Here is a 25,235-nt window from a genome sequence, read left to right as displayed (position 1 = left end):
GCGGGGACTTATGGGGACTGGTAAATTCGTGTCAAAAAGAAAAAAAACACATTGTGAGAAAGACTAAAATGATCAGAATGCGGGATGGGTTTGAAAAGAAAGGGTAGTGCGGATGTGAATGCGGAGGAAGCTGACTCCAAGTGTAGATAATGTGAGGTCGTGGAAAAATGAAGAAAATGATGGTTGCCCAGAGTGAACTGATGATGAGAATTGCCGAGCTGGAGACTGCGTTGGCGACAAAGCGAGGAAAAACGAAAGCTATGGAAGAAACGCTTAGGTCAGCCGAGGAGACAGTAGCGAAGGTGGGCAAGGTGAACAAAAGAGCAGCGTATGATGAGAACTGTAGGGCCCTGGCACCCAGAACGATGGAGAAGAAAGGGGAAACAGGTTCGAAAAAAAAAACAAAAACAGGTTCAACTGGTTCAACGGTCACAAGACCCAGCTTCCGGGAAGTAGTTGTGCGGGTGGGAGGAGACAAAGCAGCCGGCGGTACAAGTGCACGTAAAAATAATCACCGGAGACTCGAATTTTCATTGATGCACAGAAGCAATCATAGAGAAGGTAAGAGGAGACAAAATGTTTTTTCAATAGGGACGTTCCCAGGACATAAGCTAGAATCAGTGATGATGCAAGCGAGCGCAAAACTCACTACTAAAGCTAATAGACGAAACCTCGTGATAATTGTGGGCGGTCTAAACGATGTCTTGAATGAAGAATCGGCAGGACTAGCGACCACATTGGCGAAAGGGGTCGATGACATGCGCGCCATATCCCTTCAAAACAGGTAGTGGTATGCACAATACCGGAGGTACCAGTGCGTGACGGCAACCTGCAAAGAGTGCTCATCGATGCAAACAAGGAGATATAGCAAATGAGTTGAGATAAAGGCTTTGAGGCAGTCTAAATAAACATAGAGGTGCATAGGTGGGGTGGCTTTCTACGATACAGAATTCACTTCAATAGGAGGCTAGGTCATGAGGTGGGTTGGTGACTTGCAGGACGCGCTGTGGCTTTTTTGGGCGGCATGCGGGCCCTTCGGGCTCCAAGATCGCTAGTAACAAGGAAATGAACCAGGGGGACTCTTTGACAGGTGGTATAAGCAGATACGATTCCAAAGTGGCACCAATGTCTAAGACATGAAGAGTCCAGGGCAAAAATCGACATAGCCACGAGGGCCAAGCCAATTGAGACGTAGGGTATAATAATACACAGGGTGGCAGGAATAGGTTGTAGTGGGGAGAATGGAAGAACAGCTAAGGGAGGAGAGGCCGATGGTATGCGGTTTTGTGGAAACACATCTTAGGGACATGGAACAACCTCCTAACAATCCGGACTACGCGTGGGAATATTGTAATAGAACAGAAGGCAGCAGAAAGAGGGGTGGTATTGGGGCATTCATTCATAAAAGTACAGACTGGCAAAGGGTCAAGCAGGAGTGCAAGGAACATTTATGGCTAAAAGAGAAAGTGGCAGGGCAGGTAACACTTCCGGGTTTTGTATACTTGTGGACAAGGGCAAAAGCCAGAGAGGAAAACCAACAAATGATGCAGTGCATGAAAAATGACATTAACCAACTAAGAAAAGAGTGCAAAATAATTATATTAGGATATATGAATGCACACATAGAAGATATGAATGGATATACTGACCCAACAGGCAGAATGCTAATGTATATGTGTGAGAGACATGACTTAATCATTTGCAATAGTACAGAAATGTGAAGGACAGATAATATGAGAGGTGGGAAGGCTGCAGTCAATGATAGATTATGCAATGATGTCACAAAGAATGTATGATCGGCTAAGGGTGATGAACATAGATGAATATGGATCCAGAAGCTTACGTATTGATCACAAACGTATCACGCTGAGTTTTGAAAGAGAATTGAAAATGGGAAAAAGGCCTTATGAGTAACTACATGGTAATATTTATTTAGATAGGCAAATAGAAACAGCAACTAAAGAGATAGAGAAAATAATCACTGAGTATACTAAAACAGAGTGGACGTACACAAATCAAACTCGATTGTTGGAGTTAGAGCTTTGTAAAGGTACGAGTCAAATCAACCGGGAAAAGGAGACACAAAAACAAGAGTTGGTGGAATCAGGAAGTTCAGAGAGCCACAGTAAAAAGTTAGGATGCCTCCAGGAAACACACTTTTGCTAAAAAGAGTGATGAACTGCAGAAAGGAAGCGTCCAATATGATCAATGAAAAGATTAGAAGAAACAGGGCCCAATGAATTATAGAAATAAACAAAAAAGATAGAAAGGCAGCTGCAAAGTTTTGAAACTATCTCAATTCTCTGAGTAATAAGACAAGCATAGAACAGAGGTTTATAACCACAGTTCAAGAGATTAGCCTAGAAGGGGATGGGCACTGAAATATATAAGATCAAAGCTGGACAGAAAAATTTAAACACCAAGGAAGCACTGCATGCACCCTACCAGATGAGGATGGACCAATTAGCGCAATGGCTCCACTGGGACGAGTGAAAAAAGGCAGAGAAGAGGGTTCCTAATAGCACATCAAACGGCCCTGACGGCACCTCAATTATGCTAATAAACTAGGACCAAAGTCTAAACAAACATTAATAGAGACTGCAAGCAAAGCAATAATGAATGGCGAGACCACCAATAGGTAGAAACTAAGCAGGATGAGCATGATCTATGAAAGAAAAAGGGACAAAGCTGATATAAACAACTACTGTCCTATAACAGTGACATCAGTAGTTTACAGGCTTGTGATGCAGATAATAAAGAAAAAATTACAGACATGAGTGGAGAATGATGGGGTGCTGGGAGAACTACAAAATGGGTTCCGTAAACAATGGAGGTTGGAGAACAATCTGTTTTCATTGATGCAATGTATTGAAATAGCGCAAAAAGAGCACAGGCCCTTGTGGCTGGCATTTCTTGATATGATGGGAGCTTATGAATGTATGATTCAAGAAGACTTGTGGAGAATACTGGACTCAATAGAAGTGAAAGATGGAATAACTACTTCTAAAGGATACCTATAAGAGTAACAAGGTAGTTATCAGATGGAAAGAACAGCTATGGGAACCTATAGAGGTACAGCGTGGGCTTCAACAATGATGCCCCTTGTCACCTTTGTTATTTATGCTGTATCTTCAGGGACTAAAAGCCATTTAGAGGGGAGTAGACTCGGATTCAGCCTATCTTTTGCCAAGCAAGGAAAACACATTGAACAGTCATTACCAGCATTGATGTATGCAGATGATATAGTAATATTAGCTGACAACAAGGAAGATCTGCAGGAATAAGTAGACATCTACAGTAATGAGGAAGATAGATTAAATTTGAAGTTCAGTAGGAAAAAATTGGTATCATAATTTTAATAATAACGAAGGCAGTGAGCATAAGATACAGGAAGTGACACTAGAAATAGTAAATAAATACAAATGTTTGGGCATATGAATAAACAATGGGGCTGCGTACTTCAGGGAGAACGAAAGATATGTAATGACTAAGAGTAACAGAAATGCAGGAGTAATGAAAAATGGGGCACTGCGGAACTACAATCTGTATAACATTGTGAGAGGGATTTGGAAAGGTGTTATGGTCTCAGGTTTGACGTTCAGCAATGTGGTCTTGTACATGAAATCAGAGGTTTGAGCAAGATAGGAAAATAAACAACGTGGCATAGGAAGACTGCTTTGGGAGCACACGAGAATATCTTAAATCATGGTGTACAGGGTGATATGGGATGGACATCATTTGAGTGCAGGGAAAGTAGCAGCAAGATAGGATTTGAGGAGCGGTTGAGAAAAATAGGAGAGAAGCCTTGGGCTAGGAAAGCTAGGAATGTTCAGTAAAGAGCTCTACCCTATAGCCCAAGATAATGGCGCGGAATATTTCAGAGCATTGTGGTTTAGGGTCCCTGGAGGCACAATAGATTTTAAATTAGTAGAAATAACCAGGAGGAGGCTAATGGTGGCAACAATCTAGGTGCTAGTGAAATTCAATCCTTCAACACATAGTGATAGTACTTAACTTCATGGATAGGTGGCATGAGCCACTGCTTGAACGAAAGGGCACAGCCGGATACATCTATCCATCTATTCTCCCTGTTTCCTTTGTCTTCGTGTTCATTTCAGCCTAACCAACCACTTGCTGGACTGGACGTCGTGCCTGACCACTCCCGCCTTCTAGCACAAATGAAAGACTTGTTGCATGAGAAGGTCATTGTCAGCTTTCGCTCCTGCCATTTTCTCAGCGCCAAGAGCTCCCGCAGCAGCAGCAAGAGCGACCACAGACCCCGTTAGCTCCCATGCTCCAACATGTGCTTCAGGACCAGATTGCCGAGGCTATGCCAATGCCCTTTCAGCAGCAAGTTGTCACCGCGCCTCTTACTTATGCTGATACAGTAAAGAGGCAGCAGCCACACCAGCCCTCGCCATTCAATGAACTGCCGCATGTCACCGCTCCTACCCAATCTTCCATCACATGGTTTCCTCACCTCGCTACCACAACCTCAACTCAGCCGTATGCCACGTGGGCAGTGCCCCTGGCTGCAAATGCCTGGCGAACGTGCGATAACCGGCCGATCAGTTTATTGGGGTGGCCCTGGCCATATCCCCTGATACTGCCATCGTTGCATGCCTGGCTACACAGACGCCCGATCACAGAGCAACTACATGGACCGACCCCCTTTTGGTTATGAAAGTTTGGATCATCAGTCAAGCATGTATTCTCGTGACTATCCGGCAACTTGGTCTCGTCGCTCATGTTCACCCAATCGTCGCTCCTTGTCACCCATGCGTCCACGACCAGCCCCTCAAAATGAGAAAAACTAGCCGTCACAGTTCGGCCGGCAAGAGCTTTGCACTTTGCCGTCAAATATCGTCGAAGTTTTTGTAGACGGCACCCATGTATACGCTCTTGTAGATACCGGTGCCACTGTGTCTGTTATAGATGCCAAACTTTGCTGCAAGCTCCGAAAGGTGACCACACCACTTGATATGATGTCCTTACATGCAGCAAATGGAGAACCTGTTCGACCTAAAGCCGCCTCCGCTGCCCGACTCACAACTGCGGAGGACCACTACATTGTTTAGTTTATCGCCCTTACCTCCTGCTCTCATGACATGATACTTGGCTGGGATTTTCTATCGCATAATCATGCCATTATAAATTGTGCCCGTTCCGAACGTGAACTGCTTCCATTGTTTGACCAGCCCTACAACCACATGAATCAAGCCGCGCACAAGCTAGTTGTCAAAGAAGACACTGACATTCCACCGACAACAGCTGTTTCGCTCCCTGTGGTCTTCGACGACATGCCTGATGAAGTAGCATTTTTTGAGCCATCAAGCCTCTTTCTAAGTCGGAAACCACTTCTGCTCCCTTATTCAGCCCTCTCAATTTCTAATGGACCCAGTGCTCTCTGCCTTACCAATCCCTTTCTGCATACCACTAAATTGTTTAAAAGCAAATCTCTTGGATGCGTACAGCCCATTGATAACAGACAAATTTTTACCATGCCGCAAGAATCACCGCAAAGTGACCTCGCCGCCATCAGTGCTCTTAATCACTTTGATCTACATGCTTCGAAAGTGTTCGATTCGGCGATTGCAGATGAACTGTCACCATCTGAACAATCTGAACTCCTTCAACTGCTGTACTAGTAGCGCGAATCTTTTGATGTTGTTCAACCTTCACTTGGCCGCACTTCTACCACTCTACATCCCATCGATACTGGCTCCCATGCGCCACTACGGCAACGACCATACCGTGTTTCTGCGGTGGAACACCAAGTTATTACCGAAAAAGTGGACGGTATGCTGCAACGCGGTATCATTCAACCTTCACTAAGTCCATGGGCCTCACCTGTAGTGCTCGTTAAAAAAAGAATGGTTCCATTCGCTCCTGCATGGATTACTGGCGCCTAAATAAGATCACTTGAAAAGACATGTCTCCTTAATCCAGGATTGACGACGCCCTTGATACGTTACAAAGTGCCGAGTTTTTTTCATCATTAGATTTGCAGTCAGAGTACTGGCCGGTGCAGATTGACCAAAAACAGCCTTCGTGACACCCGACAATCTATATGAGTTTAATGTCATGCTCTTCGGCCTCTGCAATGCGTCTGCCACCTTTGAGCGCATGATGGACTCGGTTCTTCGGGGTTTGAAGTGGCAAATATGTCTCTGCTATCTCGACGATATGGTCGTTTTTGCGCCAGACTTCCCAACACATCTCGAGCGCCTGAAACACATCTTCACGTGCCTGAAGAATGCTCAGCTCTAACTCAACCTCAAGAAGTGCCACTTTGCTGCTAGGCAACTTACGATTCTCGGGCACGTATCAAAGGACGGTATACTTCCAGACCCGGCTAAATTACCTGCTGTCACCGACTTTTCCAAACCAACGACTATGAAGCAGTTACGGAGCTTCGTGGGATAATGTTCCTACTTTCGCTGGTTCGTGTCCAACTTCGCCTCTATCATTGTGCCTTTGACCAAACTTCTAGGCAGCACCACTGATATTTCATAATGGTCTTCAGAGTGTGACCAAACCTTCTGTACCTTTCGTCGTCTCCTCACTTCACCACCCATACTGCGTCACTACGATCCTACGGCGGCAACTGAGGTCCACATCGACGCTAGTAGTGTCAGCCTCGGTGCAGTTCATGCGCAACGCAAGCCTGGATTCGCCGAGTATGTCGCCGCCTACACCAGCAGAACTCTCACCAAGGCTGAATCGAACTACAGCGTCACCGAGAAGGAATGCTTGGCAATTGTTTGGGCGCTTCTCAAGTTCCCCCCATACCTTTATGGCCGTACTTCTGATGTAGCAACGGACCACTACGCATTATGCTGGTTGTCTTCGCTCAACGATTCATCGAGTCGTCTTGCCCGTTGGGCTCTTCGGCTACAAGAATATGACATCCGTGTTGTATATCGTTCGGGCCAGAAGCATACCGATTTTGATGCACTGTCACGATCTCCCCTATCCCCGGACATTGCATCTGTTTCCTCAGACAACACGTTGTCAGCTCTTGACGAGGACACCATCTCTTCTGCACAGCGCAATGACCTACGGATCGCTTCGCCTCTTGACGCGTTATCTGAGGCACTGACACTTCCAACCACTCGAACCTTGCGCCGCCAGGCTCCGCACTTCAGTATTCGGGATGGCCTTTTGTACCGGCGCAACTATTCCGCAGATGGTAGGAAATGGCTACTAGTCATTCCCCGAACGCTGCGCTCTACTATCTGCACGTCACTTCATTCCGACCCGCAATGTGCTCACGCCGGTGTTTTAAAGACCTACAAGCACCTACAAAAAAGGTATTACTGGCGTGGAATGTTTACTTTCGTCCGCCAGTTCATACGCGGCTGCCACGTATGTCAGGGGCGGAAAAACCCGCCACATCCTGCAACAGGTTCATTGCAGCCACTTCCATGCCCAGACCGCCCATTCGACCATGTAGGAATTGACCTCTACAGATCACTACCATTGGTAATGGCAGGCAGCCGATGGGCTATCGTGGCTGTAGGTCATCTTACATGGTATGCTGAAACTGCTGCACTCCCCACATCTGCAACACAAGACGTCGCAACTTTCATACTCAATCGTTTTGTGCTTCGTCATGGTCCTCCTCACGAACTCCTCAGTGACCGAGGGCGTGTTTTCCTCTCCGGTGTAATCCAAGCACTTCTTCAACAGTGCCATATTGTACACCGGAAAAGTACAGCATACCACCCACAAACAAACAGTTTGAATGAGCGGTTTAATCGTACTCTGGGGGACATTCTCATGACGCATATCGCTTCTGATCAAACAAACTGGGACCTCGTTCTTCCATTTGTGACATACGTGTATAACACCGCTATGCAAGTCACTACCGGGTTTTCCCCATTTTTTCTTCTGTAAGATTGCCAACCATCACACACCATCGCACTTTGCTGCCATACTTGCTAGATCCCTCCGAATACACGCCTGTCTCGTAAGCCGCTCGTTACGCAGAAGAGTACCGCAAGCTAGCCAAGTGGCTTACTACAGCCGACCAACGGCGCCAGAAGGAGACCCATGACGACGACCATGGTTCTGCACCAACGTTCATTCCTGGAGCACTTGTATGGCTGCATGTACCGCCCTGTGCCCCTGGTGTATCACCCAAGCTACTCTCTAATTATCATGGTCCCTACCGTGTAGTCGAGCGTACCTCATACGTGAACTACGCCATTGAACCCCTCACGCCGCCGAGTGACCGTCGTCGGCGTGGACAGGATATTGTTCACGTAAACCGTCTCAAGCCCTACTTTGACCCACTTATCCCTACGTGTTAGATTGCCAGGATAGCTTTAACTTTTTTGCCAGGGGTAATTATAGTGAATAAGAAAGACGTTGATAACATCGGCTCAAATATCATCAACACAAGAAAAAGGCACGAGATCGGCGATCGAGCACCGCCATCTGGGTCCGCCTGCATTCCTTTCGAGCTACCACCCACTTGCTCAGTTGCTTCCATAAACCCCCTTTACAATATTAATAATAGTAACGGAAGGAGGATGTGGGGAAGGAATCGCACTCATGCTTTCTTTCCTTTTACGGCTCTGCGGCAGTTTAGTGGCACGGACACAGTGGTCCCTTCGAGATAGAGACAATGAAGCCTCTTTCGGAGGGCTGTTCAACTCAGCTTGCGGAACGAGTTACTCTACCTCGGTGGGAAAAGCAACCCTCGCTTGGGAGAGGGAAACAGGATAATGAGCAAAACCAGTGGGCAGAGACAAGAAGAGACACTCTTGCACTAGCGACTGAACAGGGACAACTGACCTCCGGAAAACCCTGCAAGTTAAGGCGGTCAACTAAAGGTGTAAGCATACCTTCTATTATCTTTATAGAACAGTCTTTTTGTGACAGTTACGCATTGTAGCGATAAATTGTTGTTTGTTGAACTAGCCTGTTGCCTTATTCGCCCGAACCTTTTTTTGAAAGAAAAATACTTTCTTAGTGCACAGGAAACGTTTCAGATAGAAAACAGATATCTCTCATCTGTCTTCTTTTTGAAATGTTCTCTGCACATAAAAAAGTATATTTATTTCAAAAATGCAACAACAACCAGCCCAAGTAGCCACTCTATTGCCCAAACCTGTCCCTGCTACGATGACTCAAGCTATGGGAAGAGGGCGTTAATCGTGTGTGGTACAACTGTGTGTGGCTTGAACATCAGCTAGGCTTCTGCACCAGCCGTGCATAGGGCGGACTTCTTCAACCTATAACCCCACCAGTGCTGCCATGATGGAACGATACTCAGCTTTCAAGTAGTCTTACTTGCACTCACCAGGCCATGCTGCAGTCACCCTTGGAATTTTTTCTGTTTCGTGGCTCTTCGCAATACAGACTGTCACATAAAGTCAACGTGCTGGCTCATGGTAACAAAAAACAAGCATGATGAGGCACTACGATTCACTCTATGCATGGTCATGTCGGCATAATCGGCTGCACGGCTACGCCCTCCCTTTCAATTATTGATGGGGTACGAAAATATTGCCGTTGTCTAGTACCAGAAACTTCAAATGCTTTTTTCGATGCACTGTTAATAACATAATAAATTGCATAAATGACCATTAAATTTTCTCTAAAAGTCGTTGATAAAAACAACACATAATTTCTGTTTGTTTATAATTTGTGAGCATGCTTGTTTATAATTTATAATATGAAAAGTAACAACCATTAGTCTGGAATATTTAGCACTTTCTTAAAGTATTGTAATGGTGACAAGGACAATGTTGCAATTAGATGCCAGCACTTTGGTGATTATAGCTTTTCCGGGCCAGCTTTCTTTCAAGAGGCTAGTGTATTATCTTCATGATGTACAGTTAAAAATGAACAAGTCAAAATAATACAGTCGAACACAATTACATCGAAGTCACATATATCAAATTTTTGGGTATATCAAACTCGCAAGTTATCCCCATGAAATTCTTTTGTAGAAGTATAGGAATTCGCACCTTTATATCGAACGATATTTTTACCCTCTTTCGGATATATCGAATGCCGCCCGTGCTAAAAGTGCGCTTTAGCACTCCCCCTCCTCATCTCCGCAGCAGTGCTGCTCCGCGTGCAAGTTGGAAGGAGCTATTTGGTATTAGAAGCACCTGGCGACCTCCATGCAGCACCACGCCTTCGCCAAAAACTGAAACACTTGAAAAAAGGTAAGGGCGAGAGCGCTTGGACTGCACAATCTCTGACTTGTGAAACGTTTTTTTAAATTTCTCCTCTATTTCACGCTTTCTCCGCGTACCCGGTGACTTGGAGAGCAAAAACGAAGGAGCGGACGTCCTCCTCCTTTCGCCTTTTTTTTTATTCTTTGTTGCTGTTTCCAAGTTTTGATCACCCCACCACAACTCGCGCCTTTTGCTGTTGCCCTCGCAGGTGGAAATTACCTCGCAGCCACTTCGTTGCTTCTGCAGTCACGGCCCCTGCGAAACACCAAAAAAAGCCGCTGCAGACTTCTTAAATTGTCGACTTCTCGTGTAGCTATAGCCAGCGCAAGACCCTTGACTTGGCAACGAAGTTGAAGGTTATTCAGCACGATTAAGTGGGCGAGAATTGTTCGACTGTCACAAATGACTTCAGGATATCATGGACCAATCTGAGTACCTTGTTGAAAACCAAGACAGATAATCAAGGCAAAGGCGACGGAGCAGCGAATGTTGGGAGCCTGTCATGTTCGCGCTCCTGCCCACGAGAATGTAGAAAAAAAACCGCCAGGCCTGCACGGTAGGCACAGCACAGTTACAGCGAAAGCTAGAAGAGCGGCCTTTCAGAGCCTTTTCAAAACACTCATTGGTTAACTACTGCAAGCACACTTGCTTGGTACTCACTAGGGCAAAAATAACAAGCTTTTGAGTAGTAGGCCGGCATTCGCTATGCTATTTTTCGTCATTCTTCGGTGAAGCGTGGTATTCGCTAAACACTTGCAAGAAATTTTGTGCCAATTGTCCATGCAGTGGCTGATGATGATGAGGAATTATGGCTGAAGTGAGTATGCGCTACAGTTAATAGGGAAACAAGAACAAGCTTTTTTTAATTATTTGGAGCATTAAACGGCACTCTGATGACGCTATTCGCATTGTGCGATGACTGCTTGTTCTTTCGCTGTTGTAAGTCGTATCGACCCGATTGCTTTCCCGACATCAAACCTGCCTGAGGCAAGTTTAACAAGTCACGAGCACCGGTGTATCTCAGTGGTAGAATACTGGGCTGGCACCCAGTGGACCTGGGTAGGAGCCCCACTGTGCCATTGGTGCTAGGTCACACCTGCCTAAGGCAAGTTTGACAACAAGTTATAAGCACCGGCGTAACTCAGTAGAAGAATATTGGGCTGGCCCGCAGCAGACCCAGGTTCAAGCCCCACTGTGTCATTGATGAAAGTTTTTTTTCTATTTTCGCGCGATGTGGTTGCCAACACCGACGGCGGTGGCAGCGGACGACAGCATGTGACCCGAAAAGTAATCTTATAACAGCTTTTGCTGTAAAAACACTCTATGCCTGGTATTTAGAAGTGCATGCGAAGAACTTTCCGGTGGATGGCCCGATGCTGATCGCCAAGGCCAAATGGTTTGCCGCTGCACTCGGTGAAATAAATTTGCCGACAACAGCGGGTGTCTTCACCAATTTAAGCAGCGCTACAACATGATTGGCGAAACCAAATCTGGCGAAAGCGAAGCTGTCAGCAGCCAGGACATTCAGCAGCGGATGAAGAAGGAGTGGCAGGAAATCGTGAAGTTTTCTCCCGCGGAGATCTTCAATGCGTGGCGAGACGTGAAGATGGACACAGCGGTCAACTGCTTCCGCAAGGCAGGCTTTAAGAAGGCAGAACTTGCGGAAACCAGTGAAGATGACAAGTTCATAGACAACGCGTTTTGTAAGTTGTCGTCCCGCTTCCTGGTAGCAGTTCCACACAAGGTGTCTGCGGACGGCTTCGTGGAAGCAGAGTGCAATGTCCAGGCTGACAGCTCATGTGACAAGGGGGATAGTTCGAATGAGGCTCTGGCTACACGTGTGTATTCCGCCGCTCAAGTGGTGGCACCTTTCGGCCTCATTCACCGTTGTATTGGCCACATGGAGAGAACCGGGCTGTCGCACTTGCACAGCCTTGAGAATAGTGTTTTCAACATTTCAAAAGCAAAAAAGTAGGCTAAAATTAGCGATTTTTTTCATGCAAATAAGTAATTCTGTTGTGGCGTGTGTGCGGAATGAGTTGTCATTCTTGTATGTGCCTATTGTAGGTGATGATCTGCTACGAATAAGCTCTCAAACCTCAATTTTTTATATCAAAATTTTCATATATTGAACTAATTCACGATCCCTTTGGAGTTCGATATATACGTGTTCAATTGTACACCACACCGTAACGTAACAACACTAGTGATCCTTTTTTTTACTTTATGATTCTGCAAAAAAAAATCAAGGTAATCTCTGTCTGAATTTATTTCAGCAATACAAAAATTATACATATTTGAACTGCATTTCGCAAAAGGTTCGACCCTCAAAGCGTTAAGTGACCTCCCTACTCCATAACATTTCAATGGTGCTTTAGGCACAGCAGATAATGATGCATGCAGCCTGTTTAGGCTGTGAGATTTTGCCTTGTCCACATATTTAACTCACCAGCACACAGTGACTTTTGCATCTTTTCTCAGTGGAATAATTTTTTGGGAAAAAAAGGGTAGTTGCCAAATTTAGGACATGTTTATTGCAGCTGCTCAGCAAGTGCATGGACTTTGATCGGACAAAACATGCAGCGAAAAAATAAAGTTTAAATTAATTACTGCTCATTTATTGATGTAAATACCACAGATATTTTGCATATGAATCTGTTGTAAATGGTAGCAGGGATTGATAAATTGCTAACCGCTTTTTGCGTTCTTCAATGTTCGAAATATTTGCCCGATGTAATCCCATGCAAATAATAAAAAGGCCACATATAAGGACACCCTCATTAACTGTAAAATTCGTCAAGAGGCTGTGTCCAGCAAGAATTATGGTCCAGTTGAAAAAATTCTCACATTCTGGTAATGGTCATCAAAGGAAAGTACAGCCTGCCCCAGAGATCCTGTGATCTGAGCAACGGCAGCAGCCGGGTTTCCTGGGAAAAGAAAGGTGACATCAAAAAAAAATTGTTGAGGCATCAATGCATGTCACTCACCAATGACATGGCCCATCAGGCTATGTGCACCTCGTGACAGACCTTCAGCAAATTCTTCTGGGCTCTGAACAGATCCCTGCAAGGAGGTATTCAAACGGTGAAGCTATACATAGCAATGCTTTTCATTAGCCAAGATTTTCGCCCCCTTTCTCTACCCTTTAAGTGAGAAGCTTTGCCATAGTCTCTCTTTTTTTTTGTCTTTGTCTTTCATGTGTCTCAACATTTCGGCAGTTGAGGTCGCTGAAACGAAACCACAGAAAACAGCAGCAATGTTGAAGTCACTGGAGCCACATATGTGCCCATATGATCATGCGTCTATACCGGCTACAGAAAGAATAGCAAGCTTTCCGCATACTAAATTATTCCAAGTATAATTTGTCCTACAACCTAAACCATTTTGGCACTACTATGGCAACTCTTTTTGCACCTACCTACGTGGATATTTTATGCAACAGAGTTTGTAAAAGTTCCCAAAGTGGAAATTCAAGAATATTCAAGGATTTTCTAGGACCTTTTGCAATTTTTTCAAGGGCTCAATGCAGCATGCAAAGTTGGAATTTTTCCACTCCAATTTTGCAAAATGATCAACTTTAATGCACTTACGATAAAGAAATGGATATCTCAATTATAATTACTTCTCAAGGTCACAACACAATTAAATTTACAAATGCGGTTGAGATTTTTCTAATACAGGGGATTTGCACTAAGCGTTGATCTGCAAGGGGGCAATACCATCGCCGTGCCATTTTGAAGGTCTGTTTGTACCAACAGGTTCTATAAACGTTGGTTTGTATGTGCTGTCTCCCTGCCCGGGCTTAGACTCACAGGAGGTGTTCTGCAGGCCTCTAGACATCCAAGTTATCATATGGATCTTAGAAACACTGTGTGGAGCAAGTGTTTTGCGTGTGCAGGGAGTGAGCAAACCTCCTAAATAGCGATGAACTCGCATCTGCAAAGATCGTTCATTGCAGTTGTTATCTCACTTATATAGAGATGAATAAATATATGTGTTAAAGCTGTTAATAATGACTAGACCGGATAACTCTGCAAATACTAAACAGTAAAAAAAAGCTCGCAACTCACAATAAAGTCTTACAACAGAGGCTGCCATATTACTCCACTATGAGCTCTATGAAGCTCAACAAACAGATTAAAAACATTCAGCATAATGTCATTTTAGATTAAAAAAAAATGTATAGGATGTATGCACTTCATCGACGTCATCTGCAAAGAAAGCTTGCTGCGGGTTCCCTATTTTGCAGGTTCACTCACCGCACACGCAAAAAACATGCAAAACACGTTTGTTTTGTTTATTTTTTAAAAGCGTAGTTTGAAAGGGAAATGTTAGAAGCTATCAAGAACGCATTAGGTATAGTGCTAGAAAGGCTGGAAAGCAATGAGAGCACAGATCGCACCTTCGCCGCAGGTCTGTTTGGCTTTTTCAGACCCCGCAGCGGCGGTGACATCGCGAGAAGACAGCATGACAGATGCTGACTGACGACTTTGGTCAGTTCAGTCCCTCTTCAGCATGTGCTGGACCTTATTTTTATGTACGCACTCATGCTACTTCTACGTTGAGTGCTTGAGCATGGGTGTGGTTCTGGCATTCTGTGCAAGTGAGAAAACATTTCAATGTCACCGCAGTGCACACACCGTATTAAATACACACTATGTTTTTGTGCAGCGTCTAATACAATAATTACTCTTATATGCAATGACTGGTCATTTTCAAGTCAGTGGCACATCAGTAGCACGAAATAATTTTTCGTTATCCACTTAAGCCGGCACCTGTAAAGCCCTCGACCACGCTTAATTCGCAATATGGCGCGTGATTAGTAGGCGGCCATGACCACCAAGAAAATTGCCAACCTGTAAAGGCCTGACCCCACATTAGCGTTGCACCATTTCAATGCGTGGCTTTTCGACGTGGCATGTGCCACACCGGAAATGGTGCTGTGCTTCGTTTTACGCAATGGCCACATCAAAAAGTTACGCGCCGACGGGCTTCAACACGTATGCGTGGTCAGGCCCTAAAGAGGTTGTGCCACAATACTTGTGGCATGCGCGTTCTTTGCTGCAAGCGTTTCTTAAGGCTCCAACAAGCACAACAGATGCACCACAATTACTTTTTTCTGACTAAATAATTTAATATCACTTCATTGATGTGGAGCATTTTAAGTTTCGGTTTGTGGGCACGTTGGGCAGGGATGAAGTAGTGAAGGTTGTGATCACACAAAACTTGACAGGAATCATGCTGAGCGTTGTCTGCTTCTGAACACATGTGCCACACAAGCATCTGCAAAACAAATGCAGCAACCACGATGCTTTGCCGGTGCATACATGGCGGAAGTCCCTCAACTTACTACAGATCTGAAGTGGCGTCACTATAACTTTCGTGGCTATAGGTCGCTTTCCTATAGCCACGAACGCTTTCCTAGTCTAACCAATCGTGTGCAGTGTCCTTGCATACAGAGGAAACCTACACGATGCTTGCTATAGCCTTAAAATTCTATAGCACCACCCCATAAAAGCCTTGGCTTGTGCACATTTTTGCAGCGCGCCGCTCGAGCACTAAGAAGTACACTCATCTTGTAGATGCACGAGTCTTCTTTTCCAGCATCTTCTTTGGTGTTCATGCAGCAAGCTTAAAGTATCAAGCTGTGGCCATTGTTCATCAGCACTCATCCTGTGCGCATTATTTTCGTGCGTACTTTGTGCTTGAGCGTACTTTGTGCATGTATCGATCGAGTTGCTTGCTCTTATTTGTGTGATACTATAAATGCTTGTCATTGCATTCAATGTTTTGCCCTTGCCACGAAACAAACTTGTTTTTTCACATGCATATTTGCAAAGTAGGACCATGTCTTTCGCACCCCATTACTGCTTTGGAAATCGAGAGTTTGACGGGCCGACACACCAATCTACCACATTTAGGAGGTCGCAATGATGATATGCAAGTGCACTGCTCAGAAAATTTAAGCATTTTCAATGATGAAAAAAATTCCAAGGCTTTCAAGGGCCTTGAAAATTCATTTTTTAAATTCAGGGCTTTTTTTCATTTTTCAAATTCAGTGAGGGCCAAACTCTGCTCGCGTTGGCTTCTGAGAGGTACGGCTGAGTGTAGTATAACCACACACTCGGACGCTGCACTGCTCTTCGACCTAGCGTTCGAAAAAGGGGGCGTCAAAAGCTAAGCGTTCGCCGTGGGCCCAAGGTGCCAATGGCAAAGTCCGAACGAGTCCCGAACAAAGAGAGCCGACGAACGGAAAAAAATGCAAGCTTACCCAATCTCGTCCTGGTGAGGTTCTCTCTCCAACTCCCGACGTGCATGTGCGAAACGTCCCAAGAGACTTAGCGTGTGGCGCCACCGTCGCCATTTGCTACTGGGTTAGAGGGGTTAAACGTCACTCCCCGCTCCCCCAGCGTGGCAGACCGCGAAGGAGAGGAGTCATGTCAGGACATGAGAATGCAGAAAGAGGTGGCAAAGCCCGTGCCAAGGTGGCGGGCTAGCCTCGATTCCCACAACGTCCACCTCCTCTTCTCGAGGTGCAAAGTTTCTCCAATCAAACAAATCACGTTACCACATTTGAAACTAATAGCCACTGTTCTGGATTCTAGAGTCTTGAAACTCTTGAGAAAAGTGTTGAAATCAAAGAACTGGACATTTAAAGACTACACATGGACAGACTAAACTGTGACGCTTTGTTGGATACAAATCTCAGCAACCAAGTGGAAGCAATTTGTTTTTAACAAAGTTAACAAGATACGTCACACAACTGATCCAGACCAGAGGCATCACTGTCTGAGAACACAAAACTTAGGTGATCTGCTGAGGAGTAGACTTTCAACGACAGGTCTTTGCAATGGCTAGCTGTGGTGAAAACCACCCAGCTGGCTTCTACGCACCCCAGATAGTTCGCCCGTGACCCTTGACAGACAAGATTCTGGACTTGTAGACAAATGAGCTGCGTCACAGTTAAAGAGAAGAGTCCCAGTACTATTGTGACAACTTAACCACTGTTCGATGTCAGCAGATACAGTTTTTGGTTGCAGAGCACAAAAGTCAAAGCATGGGTAAAACACTTCATGTGCAACTGTTGATCACCAGAGTCTCATAAAAAAGGAGGACTTAGAGCTACTGAACTTCAAGAAGCGGTGAACATCTGATTCAGGCAATCACAGACAGAAACCTAGGATAAGGAGAGAGCCCAACTTGAAGTTGGAAAAGACCCCGACAAGACGTTGCCAATAAAACACCCCAATACCTTCTTCGATGTAAAGGGCATCAAAAGGATTCAAACTCGAATTCAAAACATTGATGTCACATATGAGATGGTGCCGGTGCTATTGCTGGTGTGCCTCATCCTTCTTTAAGCGCATAGAATTGTGCTCTGTGGTAGTATCAGCGTTACTACAACGGAGCTGCGTGCTCGGTTCTGGGTGCCCAGAGTGCGACAAGCAGTGAAGAAAGTTCTCCGAAAATGTGTGATTTGTGTGCATTTTAGAATGAAGGCTGCAAGTGCAACAGTAGCCCCGCTTCTCAGTAATGATATGTGCAATTTGCGCCCTTTCAAAATTGAGGGTTTTGACTTTGCAGGGCCAGTGTTCCTGAAAGATTTCGAGGGTGTTAAGTGTACATTGCATTGTTCACATGCGGAGTAGCAGGAGCCATTCATCTTGAGTATGTTGTTGGACTTGGTGCAAACACTTTCTTCATGGCATTCAAAAGAATCTGTGCAAGATGTGGTATACCACGAACAGTCTACTCCGACAACGCTGTTACATTTAAAACTGCACATGAATTACCTTGCATGCAGCGGTTATACAGGAAGGATGAAGTGAGCCGGCAGAGGTCCAACCACAGCATAACGTGAAAATTTATTGCCGACAAAGCTGCTCGGTGAGGTGGCTTTTTGAAGCAGTTAGTGTGTATTATCAAGATGTGTCTTTGCAAGTCATTGGGCAAGGCGTCTGTTGACTCACAGCAATTGAGCACTTTTCCAACAAAAACTGAAGCTGTTGTGAACTCCAGACCAATATCTTATGTTTACTCTCTCCCTATAAATAGTAACCTATAAATATAACCATAAATCTATAACTATAAATAACCTATAACCATAAATCTTGACCTAGCATCATTTTTTTTTGTTAGGCAGCCGTCTCTTGTCAGAACCTAACACTTCAGGTGAATGGGGAAAATGAACATGCAGCTAGTAATGGCAAAACTGTGGAAGTGATGGCTTTGTGAATATCTTCTCAACCTCTGAAGTGTTCACTCAGAAAGAACATCTAAAAATAACAGCATAAAGAAAAGGGACATGGTGATTATTTCCGAGGACAATACTTCTAGACTGTCCTGGAAAACTGGTGTAGTAAGCGAATGCATTCCAAGTAAAGATGGCATAGTTTGTTCAAGTAAAGTAAGGATACCCTATGGCTCTCAGTTGTTCAGGCCTGCACAAGAACAGCAGCCTTTAAATCTTGCCACTTCAGGCCTCGGATTATGTTAAATTATTAGAAGAAAAAGACAATGATAGAACTAGCACATGTCAGACTTGACTGACTTGAAACGGCGAACAATGAATACATTGCAATGGTGCTCTGAGCAATGAAGCCGCCTTACTTTCCATCTTTTCCACGACAGGGCTACCTTTCTTCTACAAAGGTGTCGATTTTTCTTCAAGGCTCTTCTGCTGCCATCCCGAGTTTTGGTCCCCAAGTCAGCAAAGGCCCACAGTTCAAACCTTGCCCGATTATCTTTCACCAAGGGGAAGGGGGTGCTTCCTCAAAATTTTATGGTTATGATGTCATGTGGCTAAAGTAAAGCGATGCCTAATAAATGTTGGGGCACTATCAGTTATTCCAACAGTAAAAAAAAAAAGGCTGTTTTACAAAGAAAACTACTAATACTGTGCCAATCATGGAGCATAACTTTCCCAGAGCAGAGAACAGTACTGACCAGGGAGGGTTGGTAGAAGAAGTCTCCGCAGCCCTTGGTGAAGTCCCTGATGACAGTGTAAGGGTTGCCCAGCACATCCATGCCCAGGATGAGGACGTAACACTGCTGCACGACTTGCAAGGCATAGTGTGCCCTGATGTCCTTCAGCAGCTTTGCTGGTGACACAAGCCGACCTTTCTGCTCGAAGAAGGCCAACCTGAAGGTCGGGCAAACATTACTACAAACAGGATATATAACTGCATGCTCTGGCCAAGCGGAGTTCTTTTCATGACAGAATGTAGACCCCAGAGTAAAAAAAAGCTATACTGCATATAAATCTTATGATGTAATGGAATTATGCAGCATATCTATTCTTCAATCAATTCTGAATAAAACAGAGTATATCCAAAATGTACCTGTATGGCCAGACACTAAAAATAAAAATAAAAGTAGAAATAGAATAAAAAAAATGAAGTCACAGCTTTGCTGCAAAGATGAAGCAATCAATGCGATAGCAAGAAATTGGAATGTCGCATGAAGAATTGCAAGCAGATCGAAACGTGCCCCGTGTTGCTCACGCACAAATTACACATAAAACATACTCATAGGTACAGATGAATGCAAAAATGACTCAGTTGTTACTTTGCTGTGTCTGAAAAGCGTGCCCATTTTGCAAACTATGCATCGAGTGCAGTGACCATTGTGCACTCGATAACTACAACAGAATCATTACGATGAAAGCTGAGGAATACGATTCTCGCCACCACGACAAAAGCATGTGCACGCGTGAGAGTCTACCCACCCCCCTCTGCGGGGCAAATTACGCGTGAAAGATCACGCGTAGGAGATGAATGGATCAGGGCGCATCGCCGCCTCGTTGTGATATGGCGACACGCGCTGATTGTGCAATCTCGCTGGTAATGCTGAAGACACGATAGGCACCCGAGATCGTTATTGGCAGCTGTGAGTGGTAGTTATAAATAGCTTGCCATTACAATGTTGAAAAAGGTACTCCTCGTGATTCAGTGGCTAACGCCCCGCACTCAGAAGCAAGATGTCGGATGTTCGATTCCATGCTCAGAAGCTTTTTTCTGGATTATTTTTTTTCTTGCATTTTCATAGATATAGATATGTATACATATACGGTGAATGACGGTGGTCACTATGGTCGACATCGACGCTGAAGACGGCGGCAGAATCCAGCTGAGAGTGTCCATGCAATTGAATAAAAGCCAGCAGTGCACTAGCAGTGCTGAACCAGAACGAAGTGTAAAGTTAGGCTGTTTCTCCCACTTCTTTTTTTTCCCCTCTCCTGCTGAAGCACACACAGCTAGGTGTGGGAGCGGCTCGAGACTCCCCCATCGGCTTGGGTTCGAGGTGATGCTGCTCAACAAATGCCTGCCTTCGTAGACACCCCTGTGGAACTACTGAATCACAGGGAGTGCACCCTTGTTCGACACATCAGCTGGGCGTCCGTAGAGGAGATTGAGGAAACAGTGCATTTTCTTTTCATGTGTAAAAGGCTGTCGAAACCACTTTGGTTATTAGCAGCGAGAACATACCATAATGGCATCTGCTGGAGTCTGTCTTTTTGTGATGTATAAACGACATCACAAACTACCAACTGTGCAAAGTGTTTGACAACTCCAGCAATTCAGACTGTTCAGTCGAGGCTTTTCTCGCTTTGAAAGCATTGGTTGTGTTAGTATTAGCTGCGAAACAACATAGAGTGTTTGCCAACAAATATTTTTAGAAGGCAACGTGCAGTCATTGTCGTGTCATGCACTTTCAACGGAGCGCACGCAAATGGTGCCATAGACGTCTAATGTGAAGAGACGCTCTGGTAAGAGGTGAGTTGTTATAAAATTCATCTAGTAATCTGTAAATCAAAGCACTCCAACATTTCGCATACATTTATGTTTACTGAGGCATGTGCGATGGCGCGCACCTGTATCTTGCTTTTGTGTGGAAAGTGTGTGGCTGAGAGGTAACATTTCTATGTGCATAGATTGCAGTGCACAATTCACGGTGACCCCTTGACCTAATTTTCAGAGCAGTATCAAGTAATTGAAGGTGAACGATGATTGGTTATTAAGTTCACGTGACCTTTTTGAAAGGGTAAGATTATTCATAACTACTAATATATTTAAATAGGTGGAACTTCATCAGATACAGTCTTGTTTTTTTAATTCTTGCTTTCACTACACGTTTTTCTCTGTGCAGAGAGTATTCACTGATGTAATACGACACGAGAATGTTGCAATACCAGCACGCATTGCTTGCTTGGCTATTATATTGTAACACGAAGGCAATAGGCACGCAAACACTGAGCTGGTGTATTAACAGCCAATATAACTGCTGCACAAGTGGCGACAAGAGAAGTCGTCTTCTTCTCGTCCCAGCAAGATTTTTCATGTTCTTTGCCACAACTTCAACCTCCCGGCATGTTTAGCTCCGTCCTGGTGCAAATCACAGAGCGTCAGTTAATCTTAGTAGATAAGGCTTGAGTCTGGCGACGTGAAACACGTCACTGCTGATGCGAGGTAGCGAAAACACGTCGGCTGGTGCGATCTCGTACATCACGTCAAACAGCTGGCATAATATCTTGTACGGCCCAGAGTAAGGAAAAAAGAGTTTTTCTGCCAAGCCAACACGACGTGATAGTGACCGAAGGAGGACAAAGGAACCAGGGGAAAATTTTGTTTCTCAATGCTGATGGTCATAGTGTCGCTTTTGAAATGCTTGTGATGCTGTCAGGCAATGATGAGCGACCTCTCTGGCATGGGCAGCCAAGGTAGTTGCACTGCGGGCATAGACACTTGTTAAGAACTGTACGCCAGAACGTAGTAACGTATCAAGGGGCAAGACAGGGTCACAGCTGTACAAAAGGTAGAATGGCAAAAATCCGGTGGTGTCATGACGGGATGAATTGTAAGCACATGTAATGTATGGTAAAGTTGCATCCCAGTCACAATGGTCGACAGAAACATACATGGCAAGCATGTGAGTAAGAGTGTGGTTCAGGCGCTCAGTGAGCCCGTTCGTTTAGCGGTGGTACATGGTAGTGATCTTGCGTTCCGTAGAAGGAAATGGAGCAGGTCATCGACGACCTTTGACAAAAAGCAACGGCCACGATCCATTAGCAACTGTCAAGGGGCGCCATGGTGTAGGATGAGGTTCTGTAGTAGGAAGTCGGCAACATCTGTAGCGGAGCTGGTCAGTATAGCTCGCGCAATGGCATATCTTGTTGCATAATCTGTTGCAACGGCGATCCACTTGTTCCCTTTGGTATAATTGGAGAACGGGCCAAGTAGGTCGAGGTGCACACGAAAGAATAACTCTGTAGGGGCTTCAAGTGGCTGAAGCAAACCAGCAGGAGGTAAAGCAGACGTCTTCCGTTGCTGAAACAGGTCACAAGAAGAGACATAGCGACGCACAAAACGATAGAGACCAGGCCAGAAGAAGCGGCGTTTTACGTGGTCGTAAGTGCGAGTGATGCCCGTATGGCCAGCAGTGAGAGCATCATTAAGTTCCCGGAGCGCGGCCAGTCGCAGATGCTTGGGAACAACAATTAACAGCCCAGGACCATAGTAATGAACGTTGTGGTGGCATAAAATGCCATCATGCATTGTGAACATTCGGAGTCAAGGATCAGTGGGTCCATAGCTTAGGCGGTCCATAATGTTTTGAAGAACAGGGCCTTGTCATTGCTGGAAGCCTATGTCGAGAAAGCCCGATAAGGACTTGGGTACAGACGTCCATGTCAACATCTGTGTCGGCGGGTTAATTCAAGGGAATGCGAGAAAGGCAGTCAGCGTCACTGTGCATGCGTTGAGATTTATGTACTATTGAGAAGTCATATTCTTGTAGATGCAGTGCCCAACGCGCAAGTCGTCCAGTTGGGTCCTTCAAAGAGAAGAGCCAACAGAGTGCATGGTGGTCAGTTACGATGCGAAAGGAATGCCCAAACAAGTACGATCAAAATTTTGAGATACCCCAAACGAGCACAAGGCATTCTCATTCAGTTATTGAGTAATTATGTTTGGGCGTGGAGAGGAAGCAGCTTACGTAAGCGATGACACAGTCGCAGCCCTGTTGATGCTGAGTGAGAACAGCACCGATGCCATGACCACTCGTGTCAGTGTGTACTTTAGTGGACACAGAAGGATCTAAGTGCAAGAAAATAGCTGAACTTGTAAGCCTCTTAATAAGGATAGAAAAAGTGTGCTCTTCTTGTGGCCCCCAGAAGAAAGAGGTATTCTTTTTCTGAAGGTCGGTTAGAGGACAAAATTTCTTTAAATAGCAACGAAAATAGGAGCATAATCCCATGAAACTGCGGACACCTTTTATCGACGTAGGTATAAAGAAATCTCTAACAGCGCAAACTTTCTCAAGATGAGGGTGGATTCCTGCAGCGTTTACGAGATATTCGAGCAGGGTAATTTCGCGGCGACCGAAGTGACATTTAGATGAATTCAGCTAAAGGCCAGCAGAGTGAAACACAAAGAAAACAGTTTTGAGGAGTTCTAAGTGGCCTTCAAATGTCGGCGAAAACACGATTATGTCGTCTAGGTAGTAGAAACACGTTTATTTACCACTTTAAGCCACGCAAGAGGGAATCCATCATGTGCTCGAATGTAGCTGGCGCATTGCACAATCTAAAGGGCATGACGTTGAACTAGTACAAACCTTCTGGTGTGATAAAAGCTGTTTTTTTCACGGTCCATCTGATCAATGCTGATCTGCCTATCGTTTGAACGGTGATCAATTGAAGAAAGATAGTTGGATCCATGAAGGCAGTCAAGGGCGTCATCTATGCAAGGCAGTGGATACACTTTTTTTGTTATCCTATTGAGGTGACGGTAGTCAACCCAGAAGCACCACAAGTTGTCTTTCTTCTTTACTAAGATTACCGGAGATGCCTACGGGCTACTAGATGGCTCAATGATGTGCTTGTTCATCATCTTGTTGACCATTGAATGACGGTCCTTTCCACAGAGATGCGATATGGTCTCCTACGAATTATGTTTGTGTCACCGGTGTTGATGTGATGAGTGACAACAGATGTCTGTCCAAGAGGCCAGTTATTCAGGTCAAATATATCTTAATAAGATGAGAGCAGGTGACGAGGGCAAAGTAATAGGCATCAAAGGTGCACTTGTACCAGAGAGAGATTCAGTGACCACAGAATATATTTGATATTCGTTCAAAGGAGTGCGATGCGCCATGGTAATGCCATGGGGAAGCACGTGTGTAGAAAATTTAAAATTTACGAGTGGTATGCATGCCTGATTTTCTTGTATGAGGACTATGGTGCTTGGCAGGGCAATGTTGCGTGTTAGAACAACGTCAGTGAGTGACAACATGACATAGTTGCCATCTGGTTTTGGGGGATAAAGCGTGAAGAGGATAGCTGTAGGAACTTGTGGGTACAGGCACGCGAACTCAGCAGAACATAAATGAGGTGATGCACAAGTTGCAGCGTCGTCATTGAAAGGCAGATACGGCTGTACAACTCCTTTAAAGCAGTCAATGTGGGCTGCATGCTTTGAAAGAAAGTATGCCCAGACAGAGGCTGTGTGGGCACTGTTCGAGTACAATACATACAACAATGGTGTAGTGGCCATCGATGGCAACACAGGCTTTACACATTCTGACAACAGGTGCAGTGCCACCATTAGCGACACATACTGTGTTCAACGGGGCGGGTGTGAGAACCTTCCTGAGCCTTCAGCGGAGAGCAGTGCTCATAACTAAAAGATGTGCCCCCGTGTCGACAAGAGATCTCACATGAACACCATCAACTTCCACGTCCAGTAAGTTTCTGCATGTAGGCAGGGTCAGTAGAAGTTTTGAAAGCTGGGTCGTAGTCACGGTGTCAACTCCGGGAGCTGCGCCACCAAGTTTCTCAAAGTGATACGGCCGCTTGAGGATGGGGACGAATAGTGGTGCCTGAGCGGTGAGTGTGTCTGACGACCTAGTGGAGACGAGGAGCGGCCGGACCTTGGCAGGACACTGTCGACATGGATGTTCTGAGTTGGTGTATAGGCCAAGAAGGTATGACTGTTCGGCAGCTGGTGGTAGTGAGGCAACCACTAAGGAGGTGATTAAATG

The 25,235-nt window shown here is 45.1% G+C and overlaps 1 protein-coding gene across 6 annotated transcripts in view; it reads right to left on the bottom strand.

Annotated features, from left to right (window-relative positions):
• LOC119174040 (intermembrane lipid transfer protein VPS13A) overlaps window positions 1-25,235 on the bottom strand; it is a 1,344,268-nt gene that overhangs the window by 96,502 nt on the left and 1,222,531 nt on the right. For all 6 annotated transcript variants that reach the window (XM_075894208.1, XM_075894209.1, XM_075894213.1 and 3 more), the window contains 3 exons: window positions 19,143-19,338; window positions 13,184-13,259; window positions 13,044-13,123 (listed from right to left, as the gene is read on the bottom strand). In XM_075894208.1, the coding sequence (XP_075750323.1) occupies window positions 13,044-13,123; window positions 13,184-13,259; window positions 19,143-19,338 (352 nt within the window). The remainder of the gene's footprint in view (window positions 1-13,043; window positions 13,124-13,183; window positions 13,260-19,142; window positions 19,339-25,235) is intronic.

The sequence above is a fragment of the Rhipicephalus microplus genome, chromosome 5, assembly GCF_043290135.1.
Source record: "Rhipicephalus microplus isolate Deutch F79 chromosome 5, USDA_Rmic, whole genome shotgun sequence".
NCBI lineage: Eukaryota > Metazoa > Arthropoda > Arachnida > Ixodida > Ixodidae > Rhipicephalus > Rhipicephalus microplus.
This window is presented reverse-complemented; position numbering and strand designations above follow the sequence as displayed.